At 39.1% G+C, this 18,354-nt stretch overlaps 1 protein-coding gene across 1 annotated transcript in view; it reads right to left on the bottom strand.

Annotated features, from left to right (window-relative positions):
• LOC121259459 (piezo-type mechanosensitive ion channel homolog) overlaps positions 1-18,354 on the bottom strand; it is a 47,257-nt gene that overhangs the window by 14,565 nt on the left and 14,338 nt on the right. Inside the window, 4 exon segments of the mRNA XM_041161054.1 lie at positions 12,180-12,357; positions 12,445-12,660; positions 13,508-13,592; positions 15,245-15,360. Coding sequence (XP_041016988.1) covers positions 12,180-12,357; positions 12,445-12,660; positions 13,508-13,592; positions 15,245-15,360 — 595 coding nt within the window.

Raw genomic sequence — 18,354 nt, 5'->3', positions numbered from 1 at the left:
CTCTAAGCATGAAAGTCGTAAGTCTCTTAGTTCTTGTTTAGTGTGCTAGGAGAGAGTTATTTTGTGTTTGTGAGATCCAAGAAAGCGCTCTACTAGACTTGTTCACAACCACACAAAGTTTTAAACTTTCAACATCTGAAAATAAGCCACCCGACTTTTGGGAAAGGAAGTCAAGATAGAAAAATTGCCAAAATGTTTTGGAGCTGCTACGGCATAAGGCAAATGCCATTTTTCTGGTACAAAAGAGAGTTCATTACAAGGGGTTGTGAGTAAAGTATAAGTTCAGTCTTCTAATGGATTGGATTTATATAGTTTGGATGACCCGGAGTGTTTTTTTTTTTTCCTTTATCTTTGAGGAGTTCTTCAAAAGTGTTGGAAAGTTTCCAAAAATCTGCCTAGTCAACTCTGCTGTATTCTAGGAGATATTGGCTGTAAATGTGTGAATATTCTAGGAGATTTAGTTTCCTTAGAAGTTAGCATTTAATTTATTCTTTCCTACTTTATTCTTTCCTTTTTTTTCTTCAGCTATAATCTATATATACTGCCTTATACCTATATTACGAATTTAATGAGAATAATTCCTACAAATTACTCTCTCATTCTACATGGTATCAAGAGCAAGGTTCCTTTTCTGATTCAGCAAAAAACCCTATTCATCTTTGCCTTTCTCTTCTGTTGCTGTCAAGCCTTTTACCATGGCTGATACTTCAAACGAGGCTAAATCCAAAAACAAATCAGAACCAAAACCTACTCATTCTGAACCCTACTCTGTCCAAATCACAAACATACGACTGAGTGAGGCTAACTTCCTACGATGGTCACAATCAATCAGGATGTATATTCGAGGGAGAGGGAAGATAGGGTACTTGATTGGTGAAACCAAGGAGCCCAAGAAAACAGACCCATCCTATGCTGTATGGGATGCAGAAAATTCCATGGTGATGGCGTGGCTTGTGAATGCTATGGATGAAGAAATTTGTGCCAACTACATGTGCTACTCGACTACAAAGGAGCTCTGGGACAATGTTAGTCAAATGTATTTTGACCTTGGAAATTACTCTCAGATATATGAATTGCAGCAGAAAATAAGCAATACTCACCAAGGAGAAGGCAGTGTGACCAGGTATTTCAATGTTCTTAAGGGACTTTGGCAGGATTTAGACTTATTCAATGATTATGAATGAAAAGTTCTGATGATTGCAATCATAACAAGAAGATGGTGGAGAATGCCAGAATTTTTAAATTCTTGGCTGGACTTAATGATGAATTTGATGAGGTTAGGAGAAGGATTCTAGGGAGACAGCCATTACCTCCACTTAGAGAGGTATTTTCTGAGGTGCGAAGAGAAGATTGTCGTCGGAATGTCATGATGAAAAAAAAGGAGGATGAAACTGTGGAAAACTCTGCATTAGTTGCTGCAACTCTGCTCCTTATATAGATCTGTCCACTGCCAATATTTCTGCACAGCGATCCTATTCTAACCAAAGGAGGTTTGAAGATAAGCCTCGGGTATGGTGTGATTATTGCAATAAACCATGCCACACTAGAGAGACTTGCTGGAAACTCCATGGAAAGCCTGCAAACTGGAAGAGCAGCAAATCTGGAACCTCTGGCAGCAACTATATAGCCCTAGAGCCATTGAAGCAAAGACTAATTTCGTAAGTGCTGAGCAGGTGGATCATCTTCTTCAATTGCTGAAATCCACTCTTACATCCAGTCCTCCTACTGGTTCCTTGGCCCAAACAGGTGCTACCCCTAGTACCTACTCTTGTGGCTTAACTCTTGCACCATGGATTTTGATTCTAGTGCATCCGACTATATGACTAGTACTTCACAATTTTTTCAATCTTCTTACCCTTGTCCTGGTAATAAAAAAGTCAGAATTGCAGATGGAAGTTTCTCATCCATTGCTTCTGTCCAAATCTTTGACAAAATTGAACTAAAATCTGTCCTTCATGTTCCTAAACTTGCTTGTAATTTGCTGTCTGTTAGTAAACTCTCATGGGATTCTAACTGCCATGTCATATTCTTTGATTCCCATTGTGAATTTCAGCACCAACTCTCGGGGAGGATGATTGGCAGTGCTAGGATGATTGATGGACTCTATTATTTTGATGAGACCCTATTCAACATTAAACAAGCTCAGGGTTTGAGTAGTAGTAGTAGTAGTACTAGTTCAATGCTTGTACGAGAACAAATTATGCTTTGGCATTTTAGACTTGGACATCCTAGTTTCTCTATCTAAAACATTTGTTTCCCAACTTATTTAAAATTATTGATTGCAACTCTCTTCATTGTGATACTTGTCATTTATCCAAGAGTCATCGGAACACTTATCAATCAAAAGGTTATCGTGCTTCAAAAACTTTTTATTTAATTCATAGTGATGTTTGGGGTCCCTCAAAAATCACTATGCATCTAGAAAAAAATTGTTTGTGACGTTTATTGACGATCATACATGGTTGTGTTGGGTGTATTTGATGAGTGATAAATTTAAAGTTGAAAATTTATTTAAGGATTTTTATCATATGGTTGAAAATCAGTGCCAAACACAAATCAGTATTCTTAGAACTAATAATGGTACTGAATACTTTAACAAATGTTTAGGAACTTTTTTGTCAGCAAAAGGTATTCAACATCAATCTACTTGTCGTGACACCCTACAACAAAATGGTATTGCGGAGAGGAAAAATCGTCATTTATTAGAGGTTGCATGTGTCCTAATGTTTTATATGCATGTTCCTAAATATTTATGGGGTGATGCTATTTTGACTGCCTGTTATCTCATTAATAGGATGGCTACTCATGTTTTAAAATACATCACTCCTTTAGCTTGCCTAAAGGAGCTTTTCCCTACTTGTCAAGTAATATCAGATTTACAACTACAAGTTTTTGGATGCATTGTTTTTGTTCATATATCAACCCATCTTCGGTCCAAACTTGACCATAGGGTAGAAAAATGTGTTTTCCTCGGATATGCTCCTAATAAGAGAGGGTACAAATGTTTTAACCCTATTACAAAGAAAACTTACATCAGTATGAATGTCTTTTTCCTTGAAAAAAAAAAACAGCTTTACTTTAGCCATAACTATCTTCGGGGGGAGAAAGAGAAAAGTGAAAATGAGTTCTGGCAAACTTCTAATATTTTTCCTAATGTTTTCATTGACATTGACATTGACATGAACATCCATACTCCTTTAAAAGGTCAAGAAACATAATTTTTTTTTTTTTTATAGGTAATAAGTTAATTCATTGATAGAAAGATAGGCATAGCCCAAGTACACTAGGAGTATACAGAGGCATACACCTATTTAGGAACTAGAAACAGTTACAAGGAAATCATGGAAGCTGAAACCATTGAAATCTAAAGCAATGGCCCACAAAAACAAGGTCTTCCAGAAAAAAACTACGAAACTCTTCCAAGGAACGTTCATGATCCTCAAAAAGTCACTCATTTCGTTCACTCCAAATACACCAAAAAATACAAATAGGGACCATCTTCCATGCGGCTGCAATCTGTGGTGTCCCAGTGATCCTTTTCCAACATGCTAGTAGTTCAACCACCCTGCCTGGCATTACCCATGCGACTCCCAGTTTGCTGAAAAAATAATTCCAGATATCTCTAGCAAACTCACAATGTAAAAGTAGATGGTCTGCCGTTTCACCGTTATTTCTAAACAAACAGCACCAATCCGTGATGATTAAACCACGTCTTCTAAGGTTATCAATGGTCAAAATCTTCCCCAAAGCTGCTGTCCAGACAAAGAATGCGGCCTTGGTTGGTGCTTTACTCTTCCATATGTTCTTCCAAGGGAAATTATGCCTTTGTTGCATGGTAATAGAGTCATAAAAAGAACGTACCGTGAATTTCCCTCTCCTAGAGAGCCTCCATACCATCACATCTTCATTTGTGGCCACAATAGCAGAATTATACAGCAAGTTGAAAAATTTCACCAGGATATTCACTTCCCAATCATGAGCCTCCTAAATAAGATTAATGTTCCACTCCTGGGAACCTTGATGAAGTACCTGCAGATCGGCCACTATGGCTTCCTTATCCCTTGCAATGCTAAAAATTGTTGGATAAGCATCCGTCAAAGCCGTGTCCCCCACCCACATATCCTTCCAAAAATTGATCCTACTACCATCCCCAAAGCACAACCGAGTATTACTAGCAAAAGAGCACCAACCTTTATGTATGTACTTCCATAGCCCCACTGCATATGTCCCCTGACCCTCTTTAGAACACCAACCCCCGGTTCACTCCCATACTTCATGTTAATCACCCCTTTCCATAAAGCTTCCCCCTCCTAATTATAGCGTCACAACCATTTACCTAGTAATGCCTTGTTAAAAGCCCTCACATTTCGAACCCCCAACCCACCATCCCTCAGAGGAGAGCAAACCTTGTCCATCCCACTAAGGAGAGGTTTGTATTCGCAACTCATCTCAACTCATCTCACTACTATTCATTACTATTCATCAACTTTAACTCACAAATCTCATTACTATTCACAACTCATCTCACTACTATTCACAACTCATCTCAACTCATCTTTGAATCCAAACGATACCTAAGTGAAACTTAAACTCATCTCCTATTCTACTTTATAAAAAATCACGTTGAAGCTTCTCTATTCTAGTTGCAATGCTAGCGGGAAGAGGAAATAAGGATAAGTATTACTCTTAATAAGTGTAATCCGTCCCCCTTTTGATAAATACAACTTTTTCCATCTAGCCAACCTACGCTCAAATTTTTCCAGCACCCCTCCCAAATAGGCTTAAGCTTTGAAGGTAGCCTCCAACGGAAGCCCAAGGTACTTCAACGGCAGTGAAGAAACCACACAACCCAAGATGCTAGCCAACCCCCTAATATTGCTTACATCTACAACCGCTACCATCTCCGTCTTGGCAAGATTAATTATCAGCCTAGATACAACTTCAAAACAGAGTAGGATGGCCTTCAAAGATTGGATATGTCCTACATTTTCCTCACAAAAAAGCAAGGTATCATCTGCAAACAAAAGGTGAGAAATAATGGTAGGGCCGTATGAAGCTCCCACTGAAAATCCTGAAAAAAAATCCTCCCCCTACTGCTGCCGACACCATCCTACTTAGTGCCTCCATTACTAGGACAAATAAGAGAGATGATAATCGATCACCTTGTCGTAGTCCCTGCGAACTATTAAAGAAGCCCAGGATCACCATTTACCAAGACCAAGAAATGGGCCGTAGACACACAATGCCTTAACCACATCCTCCATCTTTCCCCAAAACCACATCTACTCAACATGTATATCAAGAAATCCCAATTAACGTGATTATATGCCTTCTCCATATCTAGTTTGCATAGAAGACTTGGAACTCCTGACCTGATTCTGCTATCCAAGCATTCATTGGCGATAAGAACCGAGTCTAAGCTTTTGACAACAAATTTTCAAAATGGCCAGCCACAAAATCCTTCATCACGACCTGATCAGAGGATGCAACTCCCTCAATATTCAAGGACTCTATGGAATTAAACCTTTTAAGTGCATTAGCCATTTAGTGAAAGAACTTAGTGCATTTATCTCCCTCCCGAAGCCATAAAGCCCCTAACTTCTATCTCCACGAAATCTCCTCCATTAAAGTCAATCTTTCAAATTCAGAAACTACTTGCTCTTTACAGTTGTTCTCAACTCCTACACCTTCCAAGCTTTGTAACTCTTGGGTCAAGCTCTTCATCTGTAAGGTTACATCACCAAACACCTGTTCATTCCATATCTTCAAATTCATCTCCAAAGCTTTCAATTTCCTAGCCAACACATTGCTCGGATTGCCCTCAAATAAGTAGGAACTCCACCATTGTCTAACCAAGTCCACAAAACCCTCATTTTTTAACCACATATTCTCAAACTTGAATGGCCTTCTACCCCCAATAATACCACCACCATCAAGCATTATAGGAAAATGACCAGAACATATCCTCGGGAGTTTTTTCTTGCTTACATCTGGATATTGTAGTTCCCATGAAGGGGAAATGAGAAACCAATCCAGTCTTGACCAAGAAAAGTGATTAGACCAAGTATACTCACCTCCCATTAGGGGTATGTCCATAAGGCCTGACTCAAAAATGAAATTTGAGAAATCCACCATAGTGTGATTTTGACGACCCTCCCCTGATCTTTCGCAGGAAAATCTTGTCACATTAAAATCCCCTCCAATACACCATGGAGCCTCCCACCAAGAACATAGCTCAGCAAGCTCATCCCAAAGCATCCGCCTTTCACTATCAAAATTAGAACCGTATACCCCAGCAAAAGCCCAAATGAAACCATCGTCAAAATTTTTAAAGAAACACCCCACCGAGAACTTCCCCACAAACTCATCAATGCTCTCCACCGCCCTCTTATCCCACATAACCAAAACACCCCCCGAGGCCCCATTCGAGGGTAGGTAAGTCCAACCTGCATATGAGCAGCTCCATATGCTCCGAATAATACTTCGATTGACAAGCTTCAACTTTGTTTCCTGCAAACAAATGATGTCTACCTTCCATTGCATTAATAAAGCTCTTATTCGAAGGCGTTTATCAATCTCATTCAGCCCCCTAACATTCCAACTCAATATTTTGGGCTTCATTTATCAACTGTACCAACCCTCCCCTTCTTTCTTCCACGACTAGCACTCCCCTCCTTTCCATCATAATTAATGGACCACATCAACCTCTTCAGCTCCCTATCTCTTCTCGACCTTGCACCATGCTAACCTGCCTCAATGGCTATAATCAAAGCCTTAAACTGCTCTTCATAGCCCACACATGAGATCCCCATACAACTCTGAAGTTCCTCTACTTTTTTCAAAACCCAATCTGAGGAAATACTAGGAGGGACCATACCTAACTGGGTGGGATCCTCTCTTATAGCCTCCTCCCCTCTGTTGAATATTTGCAGGGGTCAAATAATGTCAACGTATCTTCCCCCTCATCTCCGTGAGCCAACTCTTCTCTGGCTCCCTCAGAACCGAGAGCCATTTCTTGTTTCCCCCACGACTTTATCTGTATCTGGGCCAAATATAAAGGTGACCCAGGGCTTGCCGTAGAAGACTGAGACACCCCACGAAGAGGCAACCCTCCCCTAGCAACTCCAGAACCATCAACAACAGGTACGTGTTCAGCGCCGTCTTCACTTTCTCCCACCATCACTTTTGGCGATTTTGAGGCCACCGCCGGACCACCACCTAAGACGCCGCAGGCCATCCCCTGTCTGTGCCGGACCCAGCCCAAGACTCGGGCCTAATGTGGATGATTCGGACACCTCCAGCATACCCAAAATCCTAGATTTCGAGCCTTTCTCTTGCCAAACCCGGCGTGGGCTTCTGCTCAGGCCCAACCCATTTGTAGCCTTCTTCCCCTTCAGATCAGCCTCTCCAACCTGACCCACACTCCCAGCTTGCGGCCCACCAGTCTGAGCCTGACCCATCTTTAGTTGCCCACTAGCCTTAGGCAGCACCTAAGACCCACTTGGGCCACAGCCCACAACCATACCCAAGCCCACTCCCAGCCCTTTAGACCCCTCTGCGCACCGTATCATCCAAGCTATATTAGCTTGTAGCAAAGCAACTTGGCTTTTCATTTCTTGTAAAGCACGCAACACACTTTCCTCATGCAGAGCAACAACACCCCTGCCTTCTACCATCCGCGTCTGATCTTCTACAGGATTGGCGACACCCTTAGCAGGCCTACTCCTCTCGAGCTTGTTGAAGTGTCAAAGTAATGGCTAACCCAACCACTACCTCTGGGCTGTAGCACCTCCCTGTAAGACCGAGATGGAGGTTGTTGTGGAGGTAGGGAAGAACCTGCACAACCAGCCACCTTCAGCACCTCCACCATCTTCCTCCACCCCCTTCCTTCCCTGTCCTCAGGAATGAACAAGAAATTTCGATACCCACCCCCGCATACTCCATCAACACCATGAAGCAGCCTCGTGAGTTAAGGCGACACTGAGCAACATAGCCCCTATCACCATCTCTATGAGCAGAATAATACCCTTGCCTCCCGGCCTTCAAGCTATCCTCCAAGGCATTTAAGAACCACCTTGCCGTGCCTATCCCTATACTAATCTATTTCACCACCTTCCAACCTTTCTCTATTATATGGACAAACCTCCCATCCCTTACTATCTCAAAAGCCTTGGATTCAATAAGCACTAGTTGCGAAGGACCCATCACTCACTAATAGCAAACACTAACACACCACTAAATGCACCAAAACATCATCAAAAGAAAAAAAAGAAGTTTTCATCGTCGGAGTTTTGGTTGTACGGAGACAGAAAATTTATCTAGTGAAAATAATGGAATTCCGAGTCTATCTGTACAAGGCATAAGTGATTCACAACCAGGGGGAGAAATACTACCAGATATTACCTCATATGAACTTCGTGTTTATACTAGAAGAAGAGATCATTAGAATAATAGAAATCCTTCTTCCAATCCGGAGCAAAGCCAATCATCATCACCTCTACAAGTTGGTCCTTCCAATGCACCAGGTAACTCTTCCACTCCTGCTATTTTTAAAGACAATTCTGCTGATCTAGACTTACCTATAGCCCTTAGGAAAGGAGTTAGAACCTGCACCACACATCCTAATGCCAAACATCTATCCTATCATAGACTCTCTGATACTCATAAGGCCTTTACATCTAATATTTCTCACTTGTTTATTCCAAGAACCATTCAGGAAGCCTTAGATCACCCGAAATGGAGATTGGATGTTCAAGAAGAGATGAATGCACTAATTGCTAATGGCACTTGAGAAATTGGTGATCTACCAAAGGGGAAGAAGATTGTGGGCTGTAAATGGGTATTTACAGTCAAATTCAAGGCTGATGGTAGTGTAGAGAGGTACAAAGCAAGACTAGATGTGAAACTTTTGCTCCTGTAGCCAAGATGAACTTAATCTGTGTGTTACTATCCTCTAGCAGTCCATTCCAACTAGCCCTTGTATCAATTAGATGTGAAGAATGCCTTCTTAAATGGAGACCTAGATGATGAAGTTTTTATGGATCTACCACTAGGATTTGAAGGCAAAGAAGGCAAGGGGAAGGTGTGCAGATTGAGGAAGTCTTTGTATGGACTCAAGCAATCTCCTAGAGCTTGGTTTGAACGCTTTGGGTAGGTGATAAAGAGTCACGGCTATTGCCAAGGTCAAGCTGACCACACTATGTTCTATAGACACACTGGTGGAGGCAAAGTAGCTATACTTACTGTTTATGTTGATGATATTATTCTGACAGGGAATGACAGCAATGAAATTTGCAGATTAAAGAAGATTCTTGCTAAGGAGTTTGAAATCAAAGACTTAGGTAACTTGAAATATTTTCTTGGCATGGAGTTTGCAAGGTCAAAGAAAGGTATATTTGTTTCCCAACGAAAATATGTTCTTGATTTACTTGGAGAAACGGGTTTATTAGGGTGTAATGCTGCAGAAACACCCATAGAGCCAAATTTAAGACTCCAACCAACTAAACCTGAAGAAGTAATCAATAGAGAACAATACCAAAGATTGGTAGGGAAACTCCTGTATCTCTCTCACACACGGCCTGACATAGCCTTTGCAACAAGTGTGGTAAGCCAGTTTATGCACTCACCAGGACCTAAACATTTTGATGTTGTATACAAAATCCTAAGGTACCTAAAGGGGACTCCAGGCAAAGGTTTATTGTTTGGAGGTCATGGGAGTTTACAAGTTGAAATATACACTGATGCAGATTGGGCTGGAAGTGTCATTAATAGAAGATCAACTTCTGGCTATTGCACATTTGTTGGAGGAAATTTAGTAACATGGCGCAACAAGAAACAAAATGTGGTGGCAAGGAGTAGTGCAGAGGCTGAGTTTAGGGCTGTTGCTCATGGAATTTGTGAAGCATTGTGAATTAAAAGATTGCTGGAAGAGTTGAAGGTTACTAGTTCATTACCAATGAAATTGTATTGTGATAATAAAGCTGCAATAGCTAGTGCTCACAATCCAGTTCTTCATGACAGAACAAAACATGTGGAGGTGGACAAGCATTTTATCAAGGAAAAAATAGATAGTGGGGTAATCTGTTTACCCTATATTTCTACAGCTGAGCAAGTAGCAGACATACTTACAAAGGGACTGCCTAAGAAACAGTTTGAAAACTTAATCAACAAGTTGGCTATGGAAGACATCTTCAAACCAGCTTGATGGGGAGTGTTGGAAAGTTTTCAAAAATCTGCCTAGTCAACTCTGCTGTGTTCTAGGAGATATTGATTGTAAATGTGTGAATATTCTAGAAGATTTAGTTTCCTTAGAAGTTAGCATTTAATTTATTCTTTCCTACTTTATTCTTTCCTTTTTTTTCTTCAGTTGTAATCTATGTATACTACCTTGTACCTATATTACGAATTTAATGAGAATAATTCCTACAAATTACTCTCATTCTAGAAAAAGTTTCCACTCTGTAACCAAAATCTTTTATGTTCATTTATTTACTGCTTTGCTTAAATTGGTGAATGCCTGTGTAATTCTTAAGTTTTAGGGAATGCTTGGGTAATGAGATGAAATGAGAATTTTGTGAATAGTAGTAAGATCAAAGATGGTTTGTGAATAGTAGTGAGATAATTTGAGTTAAGTATTTATTGAGTTTTGGGAAAAGAGAGAAAAAAAGTTGAATAAAAAATATTATAAAATTAAAATATTGTTAGAATATAATTTTGTAATATTATTTTTGTTTTGGGAATTGAAAAAGTTGAATTGTTTTTTGTTTTTTATTTGAAAGTCTGGGAAAGTTGTAATGATTAGTTTGAAAGTATTTGTGTTTGAATGATATTTGGGAAGAAAATGAAATGGGATGAGATGAAAAACTTTTCAAAACATCCCTTAATTTGAACTTAATTCCATTGAATTAGTAAAAATGCCTAATCATCCCCTCAAGGTGTTAATTAGAGCTGTTACTCATTATATAATTTTCAATTTGGATTGGGTTCACTCACTCCGGCCTGCAGCGTCAAGTTAGGTTAAGTAGTCCAACCCACAAACTCGGTTACCTAGATCCAGCCCTTTGAGTTTGGGCCAAGTGATCTGATCAAAAAAATATTTCCTTTAACTGTTCAAACAATATGATTAACATACTGCACAAATAAATAAATAAACACACAATGTTTAGAAGCACATACTGAACTAAAAACCTCCCAAACAATCATGGTTGGATCCCGGGGGGCAAGGCTGGCCATGGCTTCCCTAAAGTTTCAGACCACCAAACCCATCCATCTACCCCCCTGGCACCGAGTTAGTCCCAGGATAAATTGAAAACCCAATTTTGGGCACAAAATTATAAAAAACTTTATCCTGCACCCAATATATTTTTTCAAAATTCTAAACTTTGCTCAATGTCAAATTTAAGAAGACAACATGATGTGGAAATGCATTTTCATAACAGACTTTGGATACCTTCACACAATTGATATCCTCAAATTATCAATCACTTACTAATTCATATTTGTCAATATAGGATTAGGCGGTCTTTACTTTAGTCAATAGCTTTGATCAGATACTCAGATAACTTTGCTGGTGTTTAATTCAATTGATTTTTTTTAAGAGGACGGAATTTAATTCATGTTTAAATAGTGAAAAAAAAATCTGATGCTATGAGAGATCTGATGCTAAATTCTCATTCGTTATACCAGCTATTTACCTGAGTTAAATGTGTGGGTCTTGCATAGTTGTGTCAAAAACAAAATAAGTGAGGATTTCGTATATTTTTAATTCCTTTCTTCCCCTTGAGACCGATAGATGAACTTAACGCACACTAAAGTCCCAACTAATATCTTATATTGAAATGATTTAGTATAGCAGCATCATTCCTCCACCAAGTGAAGGACTCGGTTGTGGAGATACTTAAGTTTTGTGTTTTTGTTTCTTTTTGTGTGTACCTGGGACAAACAATATAATTGATTAGAGATTCCTAAAGTTTTTCATCAATCTTGACACATTTTTGTCAAATTTGATAACTACATTTGTATCTATGATTGTGTTTATATTATTTTTTTACTACTATGCATATGCAGCATATATATTATCATAATATTAGTCCCTCCCCCCCCCCCCCCCCCCCCCCAAAAAAAAAAAAAATGAAAAGTTCCTTGCTCCAACACTACTAACAATATTTTATTTTAATTACCTTCTGCTGAAGAGTTCTCATTTGAAGATTGCCCATGCTCATCAGTCAAGCATAGGAAAACAGAGTTGTTCACAAGATTACCCAAGGCAACCAAAATTCCAAGGCAAAACTGTGCAAGCAGGAAGAACCCAGGTATTGGATAATGCCACAACCCAACCATCTCCCAAATGTCCATGTCCTGTATATGCATTCAAGAAATAACTTTCAATCATTGGACCTCGTAGGATAACAAACAGCAAAACTTCATCATGTAAGAGAGGATTACCTTTCCAAGTTTCCGATTCAAGAAAGCAAATGCCACATTGAAAATATATGTGCTAACAGCCCACAAGAGAATGAAGACAAGAAGCAGCCCATTCAACTGGTGCAAATGGAATAAGGAAGGGAAGGCATATGCAATGTAGCCAACATAAGCAAGTAATCCGAAGGCACATAAACTTGCAAAATGGAAACTCCAAAAGGAAAGAGCAAACAATGAGACCTGTCAAAATTACCAGAGTTTTTAGTTTAAACCTTTTGATATTACTAAAATCCAATGCTTGTAGAACTTGAATATTTCAAGAATAGCTTCCTCATATCAAAAAGGAAAAAATTAAGTTCACCATATAACATAAATATGAGCATAAACAACAAAAGAAAGTTATATACTTTTCCACCTACTAGTATAGACGATGGCAGATCGGGTGCTACTTTGGTTTCAAAACTTTGTGTTTTATGAGTCATTATACACAGACCTGATGGATTTTGAACTAACTAGCTCATGCTCCACACAGCTGGAAGAGGTGTCATGAGTTAGAGCTTATCAACAGCTATGGGTTCCCATTAAATTGGAAGCAAAAAAAAAAAAAAAAAAAAAAAAAAACCCAGAAATATTCAGATTCAAATAAGAAATGCGTTTAAAGAATATAAAATACACCCATGAAAATAATTGCAAAACAGAAAACCAACTCAACTCAGCCAGGCATCTCTTTAAACCATTTACACATAAGATTTCTTCACCTGTGTTACACAAGACCGATGCTTCATTTGAATTGCACCATTCTCTAATTGTTATACTGTTCATATTTGTTTTCCCTTAACAATTGGAGAGATCTTAAACAAGGCCTTATGTGGAACTGATGTTTATATCAAGAGTAACCACAAAAGTTGCTGGTAAGAGGATATTCTATTCTATAATTGACATCCTGCTCATCAGAACAAATTAAATAAAACTAAAGTTGACCTGGATAAGTGAGACATCTACATTGTGTTTCAAAATACCATTTAGTTGAGAGAAACAAGAGTAAGCTTACAAAGCAGTTTACTACACATAGATTACGAATATATACCGGAAAACCGTACGTGAAAAAGTTGATACTAAATGTCCGAAACACTGCTCCCCTCAACAAAACATTGGTATGCTTTACACCAGATCTGCACATTATTTAAAAGATCCTGTGAGCTTGTAAGCTCACACTATCAAATTAAGATAATAGAGTACCACAAGAGCCTCTTATTCAGCAATCTGACACTAAATCCCAAAAGACACTTTTCAAACATGGAAAACAACAGAAATGCAACTCATCGGCACTAGTAAAGTCTTGTTACAACAACAACAAAAAAAAAAAATAAAAGATCCAGATATATATTGGTAAGATTAGATCAATAGAGCAAGATCTTTGAACTTTGGCAGAATGCATTAATTGACCGTAGGAATCCAAGACAACATTGATGAATATTAGAAGATCTGCACATTATATAAAAGATCCTGTGAGCTTGTTTTTTTTTATAAGTAAGATCCTGTGAGCTTGTAAGCTCCCACTGTATCAAATTAAGATAATAGAGTACCACAAGAGCCTCTTATTCAGCAATCTGACACTAAATCGCAGATGACACTTTTCAAACATGGAAAACAACAGAAATGCAACTCATCAGCACAAGTAAAAAGTCTTGTTAGAACAAAAAAGAAAGATCCAGATATATATCAGTAAGATTAGATCAATAGAGCAAGTCAGCAAGATCTTTGAACTTTGGCAGAATGCATTAATTGGCCTTAGGAATCCAAGACAACATTGATGAATCTTAGAAGAGTAGAGCTCATGAAAATAGATGCAAACTTTCAGTGAGTGAAGTTAGAAAATCTCCTTAATGCACCATGAAAGCTTTACAATTGAAGCGAAACTTGAGAGAAATTTAACATAAAAACTGAAATGGTTAGCTAAGATCCTTGAATTATCTATGTTGCAATTTTCGAATATTGCAAATCTAGTATGAGAGGGTGGTGAATGTGATCCCTATTACTTACAAGAACAAGTTATTGTGGTTTATAATGATTCCAAAGAAAGTCTAGTTGTAATATTGACTAATACTTTTGGATTATAAACCCAAATGTGATTTGAGCTTCCTTGGTTCATTGCACCTTGCACCAGACTATTAGAGCCAATTCCAACTAGAAGTTTGGGGCTTGAGTCATGCCACCTACAACACCAATGGTCTGACAAGGACGTCTGAGATTTAAGAAGGGGAGATTGTAACATCCTTAATTGAGTATGAGAGGGTGGTGAACGAGATCCTAGATTACCCAAAAGAAAAAAGTTCTTGCAATTTATAATCGTTTAAAAGGGACTTCAAGTCTAACATTGTCCAGTACTTTTGAGTATAAGTCTATAGGTGGGTTGAGCTTTCCTATGGGTCATTACAGCATTTGATCAACATTTGGAAAAGAGGTTAGTTTATCAACGCATGGACTTTTGAAATCTCTCAGCAATGCAAGTATTAGGCAATACCTTCAAGTTTTAGGGACCTAGCCAAGGAAAACTTCTTCAACAATGAGTCAAAGATGGAATGGCCGAGAAGAGTGAAGGTCCACTTTACTCAACCTTCTTCAACAATTGTATTAGTTTGTTCTTTTATTCCCACTGTACTGAGTCTAATGGTTGAAATCGCGTCAAACGAATTGGAGGTCAAACTCTTTGGATTAGACTCAGTACATAGTTTTGTTATGATTATCGAGTGAGGAATGGACGAATCTACAAAAGGAGATGGCTAGATGTTAACCAGATATATAAATTTTCCAAGTTTATTACCTTGATTCACGAATGAAAAATGAATGCTTTGAAGGAAGAAGTTGCTCAGTCAAGCTACTTTCTCTAGTAGTCATGATATAATCCATTTCCTCCAGATCACACTTAACACAAGATAGCTGCATCAGAGAAAAGAAAAGGTAAAAAATGAAACAAATTGAATGTTGAAGGCAACAACCAGGAGAAACGTGTGAAAACATAAATATATCTGTATATAGTAGACAAATGGTAACTTTTAGGAGGCCTGTTATTGCAAATTGTATAGTAGTAATTTGGGTGGCTACACCATTAGTAGGGTGCCAATTCATGTTCGTTTCGTGTCAAGTCATGGACATTCAAATATATGGGTCAACTCAAACATGACCCGTTAAGCTAAATGGGTTAGACCTTCAAACCCTAACACAACCCATTTAAATAACGGTTCGTGTCGTGTCACCCGTTTTGACATGTTTAATAATTAATTAGAAATGGGTCAACACGACAAGACTCATAAAAAATATGAGCATAGGTCTAAAATTACAAACCCAACAATAACAAATATGAGCATAGGTTTAAAATTACAATCCAACAACAAAAACATAAGCATATTGAGAAATATCAATATTACTATCAATTTATCTGAATGACCTTCATGTCCTGAGACCTTTCATATATATATAGAAACTATACAGCAAGATATAAAAGCATTTTCCTCTACTTACAACCGAGATTTTCTCTTAATCCCCTAGTTGTACACGCTACCCCTATTTTGGAAAGTCTAATCTGTACAAAATAAGGAAAGCTGAAGACATAAGGAAAGCCAGCTTCAACAATCCTAACTAATAGGTTGCTGCACATCCTATTAACATCCTCCCTCAAATTGACGCAGGCGGATCAAGAAGCATCAATTTGTCAATCATGAACTGATGCCTGTGCCGAGTAAGAGCCTTGGTGAACACATCGGCTGTTTGAAGAACAGTGAAAACATGAGGAAGAGTAATCACAACCCTATCAAAAGCTTCACGTATGGAATAACAATCCACTTCGATGTGCTTGGTCCACTCATGAAAGACCGGGTTAGCAGTAATCTGAATAGCACTCATGTTGTCAGCATGAAGTGGAGTAGGCTGGAGATGAGGAAAACCAAGTTCTGTCAACAACCCATGAAGCCACACAATCTCAGAACAGGCAGAAGACATAGCACGATACTCGAAATCTGTAGAGGATTTTGAAACGTGAGCCTGCTTCTTACTCTTCCAAGAGATAAGAGCATTTCCGAGAAACATGCACGACCCTGTGACAGAACGACGAGTGTCCGCACATCCTGCCTAATCTGCATCATTGTAACCTGTCAGTAGAATAGGAGATCCAACCGAAAAGAACAACCCACTTCAAAAAGTCCCCTTGAGATAACGAATGATATGTCGAATAACAACAAGATGAAGGTGGCGAGGTGCATGCATAAACTGACTAACCTGTTGGACAACAAAGGAAATATCGGGTCTTGTAATCATTAAATAGTTTAAACTCCCAACCAATTGCCAGTAGAATGAGAGATCAGAAAGAAGCTCCCCTTCCCCTTGTTGCAATTTCCAATTCACCTCCAAAGGTGTAAGAACCGAATTTCCTTCCTAAAGACCAGCCAAAGCAATCACCTCTTGTGTATACTTGTGCTGATGCAAATATGTACCTTCTAATGTGGTTTGAACCTTAAGGCCAAGGAAATACTACAGATGGCCAAGATCTTTCATATGAAAGGAGGCCTTGAGGTGCTGTTGTAACTGCTCAATCAACTGGGAGTCCGTTCCTGTAATCACGATATCATCCACATAGACCAAAAGCAAGACAATCCTAGTAGCAGTCTTTCGAAGAAAGAGAGATGAATCAAAATTGCTTTGAACAAAATTGAAATCAAGAGTGGAACGAAACTTATCAAACCAGGCACGCGGTGCCTGCTTTAAGCCATACAGAGACCGTTTCAAGTGACAAACATCTGAAGATGGTGTAGAAAACAGACCTAGGGGAGATGTCATATGGATTTCCTCATTGAGGTCCCCATGTAGAAAAGCATTCTTGACATCCATCTGCTAGAGAGCCCAACCTTCGGAGGCAGCAATGGCCAAGACGGTCCGTAGTCATCTTAGCGACAGGTGCAAAAGTTTCATCATAATCAATGCCATACTCTTGGCGATTTCCAAGTGCCACTAGATGAGCCTTATACCTCTCTAAGGAGCCATCAGATCGAAACTTAACCGAATAGACCCATTTACACCCAATAGGTTTCACACCAGAAGGACAAGATACAATATCCCAAGTGTGATTTTCCTGTAGTGCCAGAAACTCTTTTTGCATAGCTTGCTGCCAACAAGCTTGCAAAGATGCCTGAGAATAAGAACGAGGCACTGCAATAGTATCCAAAGTCGCAGTGAGTGAGGTATGAGGAAAACCATTCCTATCTGGGGGTTGAGTGACTCTGCTAGACCGCCGAGGTGCAATGTCCACTGGATTAGGTGGGGAATCAGTGTCGGAAAGGGGCGTTGGTGGGTGTGGACGACGTCTCTGGTACACAACACCTAATTGAAAGCGTCGCAACAACATGTGACATATTCTCAAAATTGGGAAGCATGACAAGATCAGATTTCGAAAGAAGGTGAGACTGAAAAAAATATTGATTCTCAAAGAAAATCACATTTCTGGATACACGAAGTTTGTTAGCAGTAGCATCATAACAAACAAAACCTTTATGAGCATTACTATACCCCATAAAAGCACATCGTGCAGATTTAGCAGCAAGTTTGTGGCATTCAGTGGGTGGCAGATGGACAAAACAAACACACCCAAAAGCATGAAGGGATTGATACTCAGGATGACTACCAAACAAGCGGAAATAAGGAGAGTCGTATTGCAAGGTCTACATAGGCAAGCGATTAATCAAGTATACGGTAGTAGACAAGGCTTCAACCCAAAATTTAGATGGAACATAAGATTCAATTAATAGGGTACGAACCACATCCAAGAGAAGTTGATTCTTGCACTCAGCCACCCCATTTTGTTGTGGGGTGTAAGGGCAAGAGCGCTGAGAAAGGATACCCTTTTGCTGTAAGTAGTTTTGAAAATTGTGAGACATATATTCT

Source organism: Juglans microcarpa x Juglans regia, chromosome 4D, assembly GCF_004785595.1.
Source record: "Juglans microcarpa x Juglans regia isolate MS1-56 chromosome 4D, Jm3101_v1.0, whole genome shotgun sequence".
NCBI classification, from domain to species: domain Eukaryota; kingdom Viridiplantae; phylum Streptophyta; class Magnoliopsida; order Fagales; family Juglandaceae; genus Juglans; species Juglans microcarpa x Juglans regia.
This window is presented reverse-complemented; position numbering and strand designations above follow the sequence as displayed.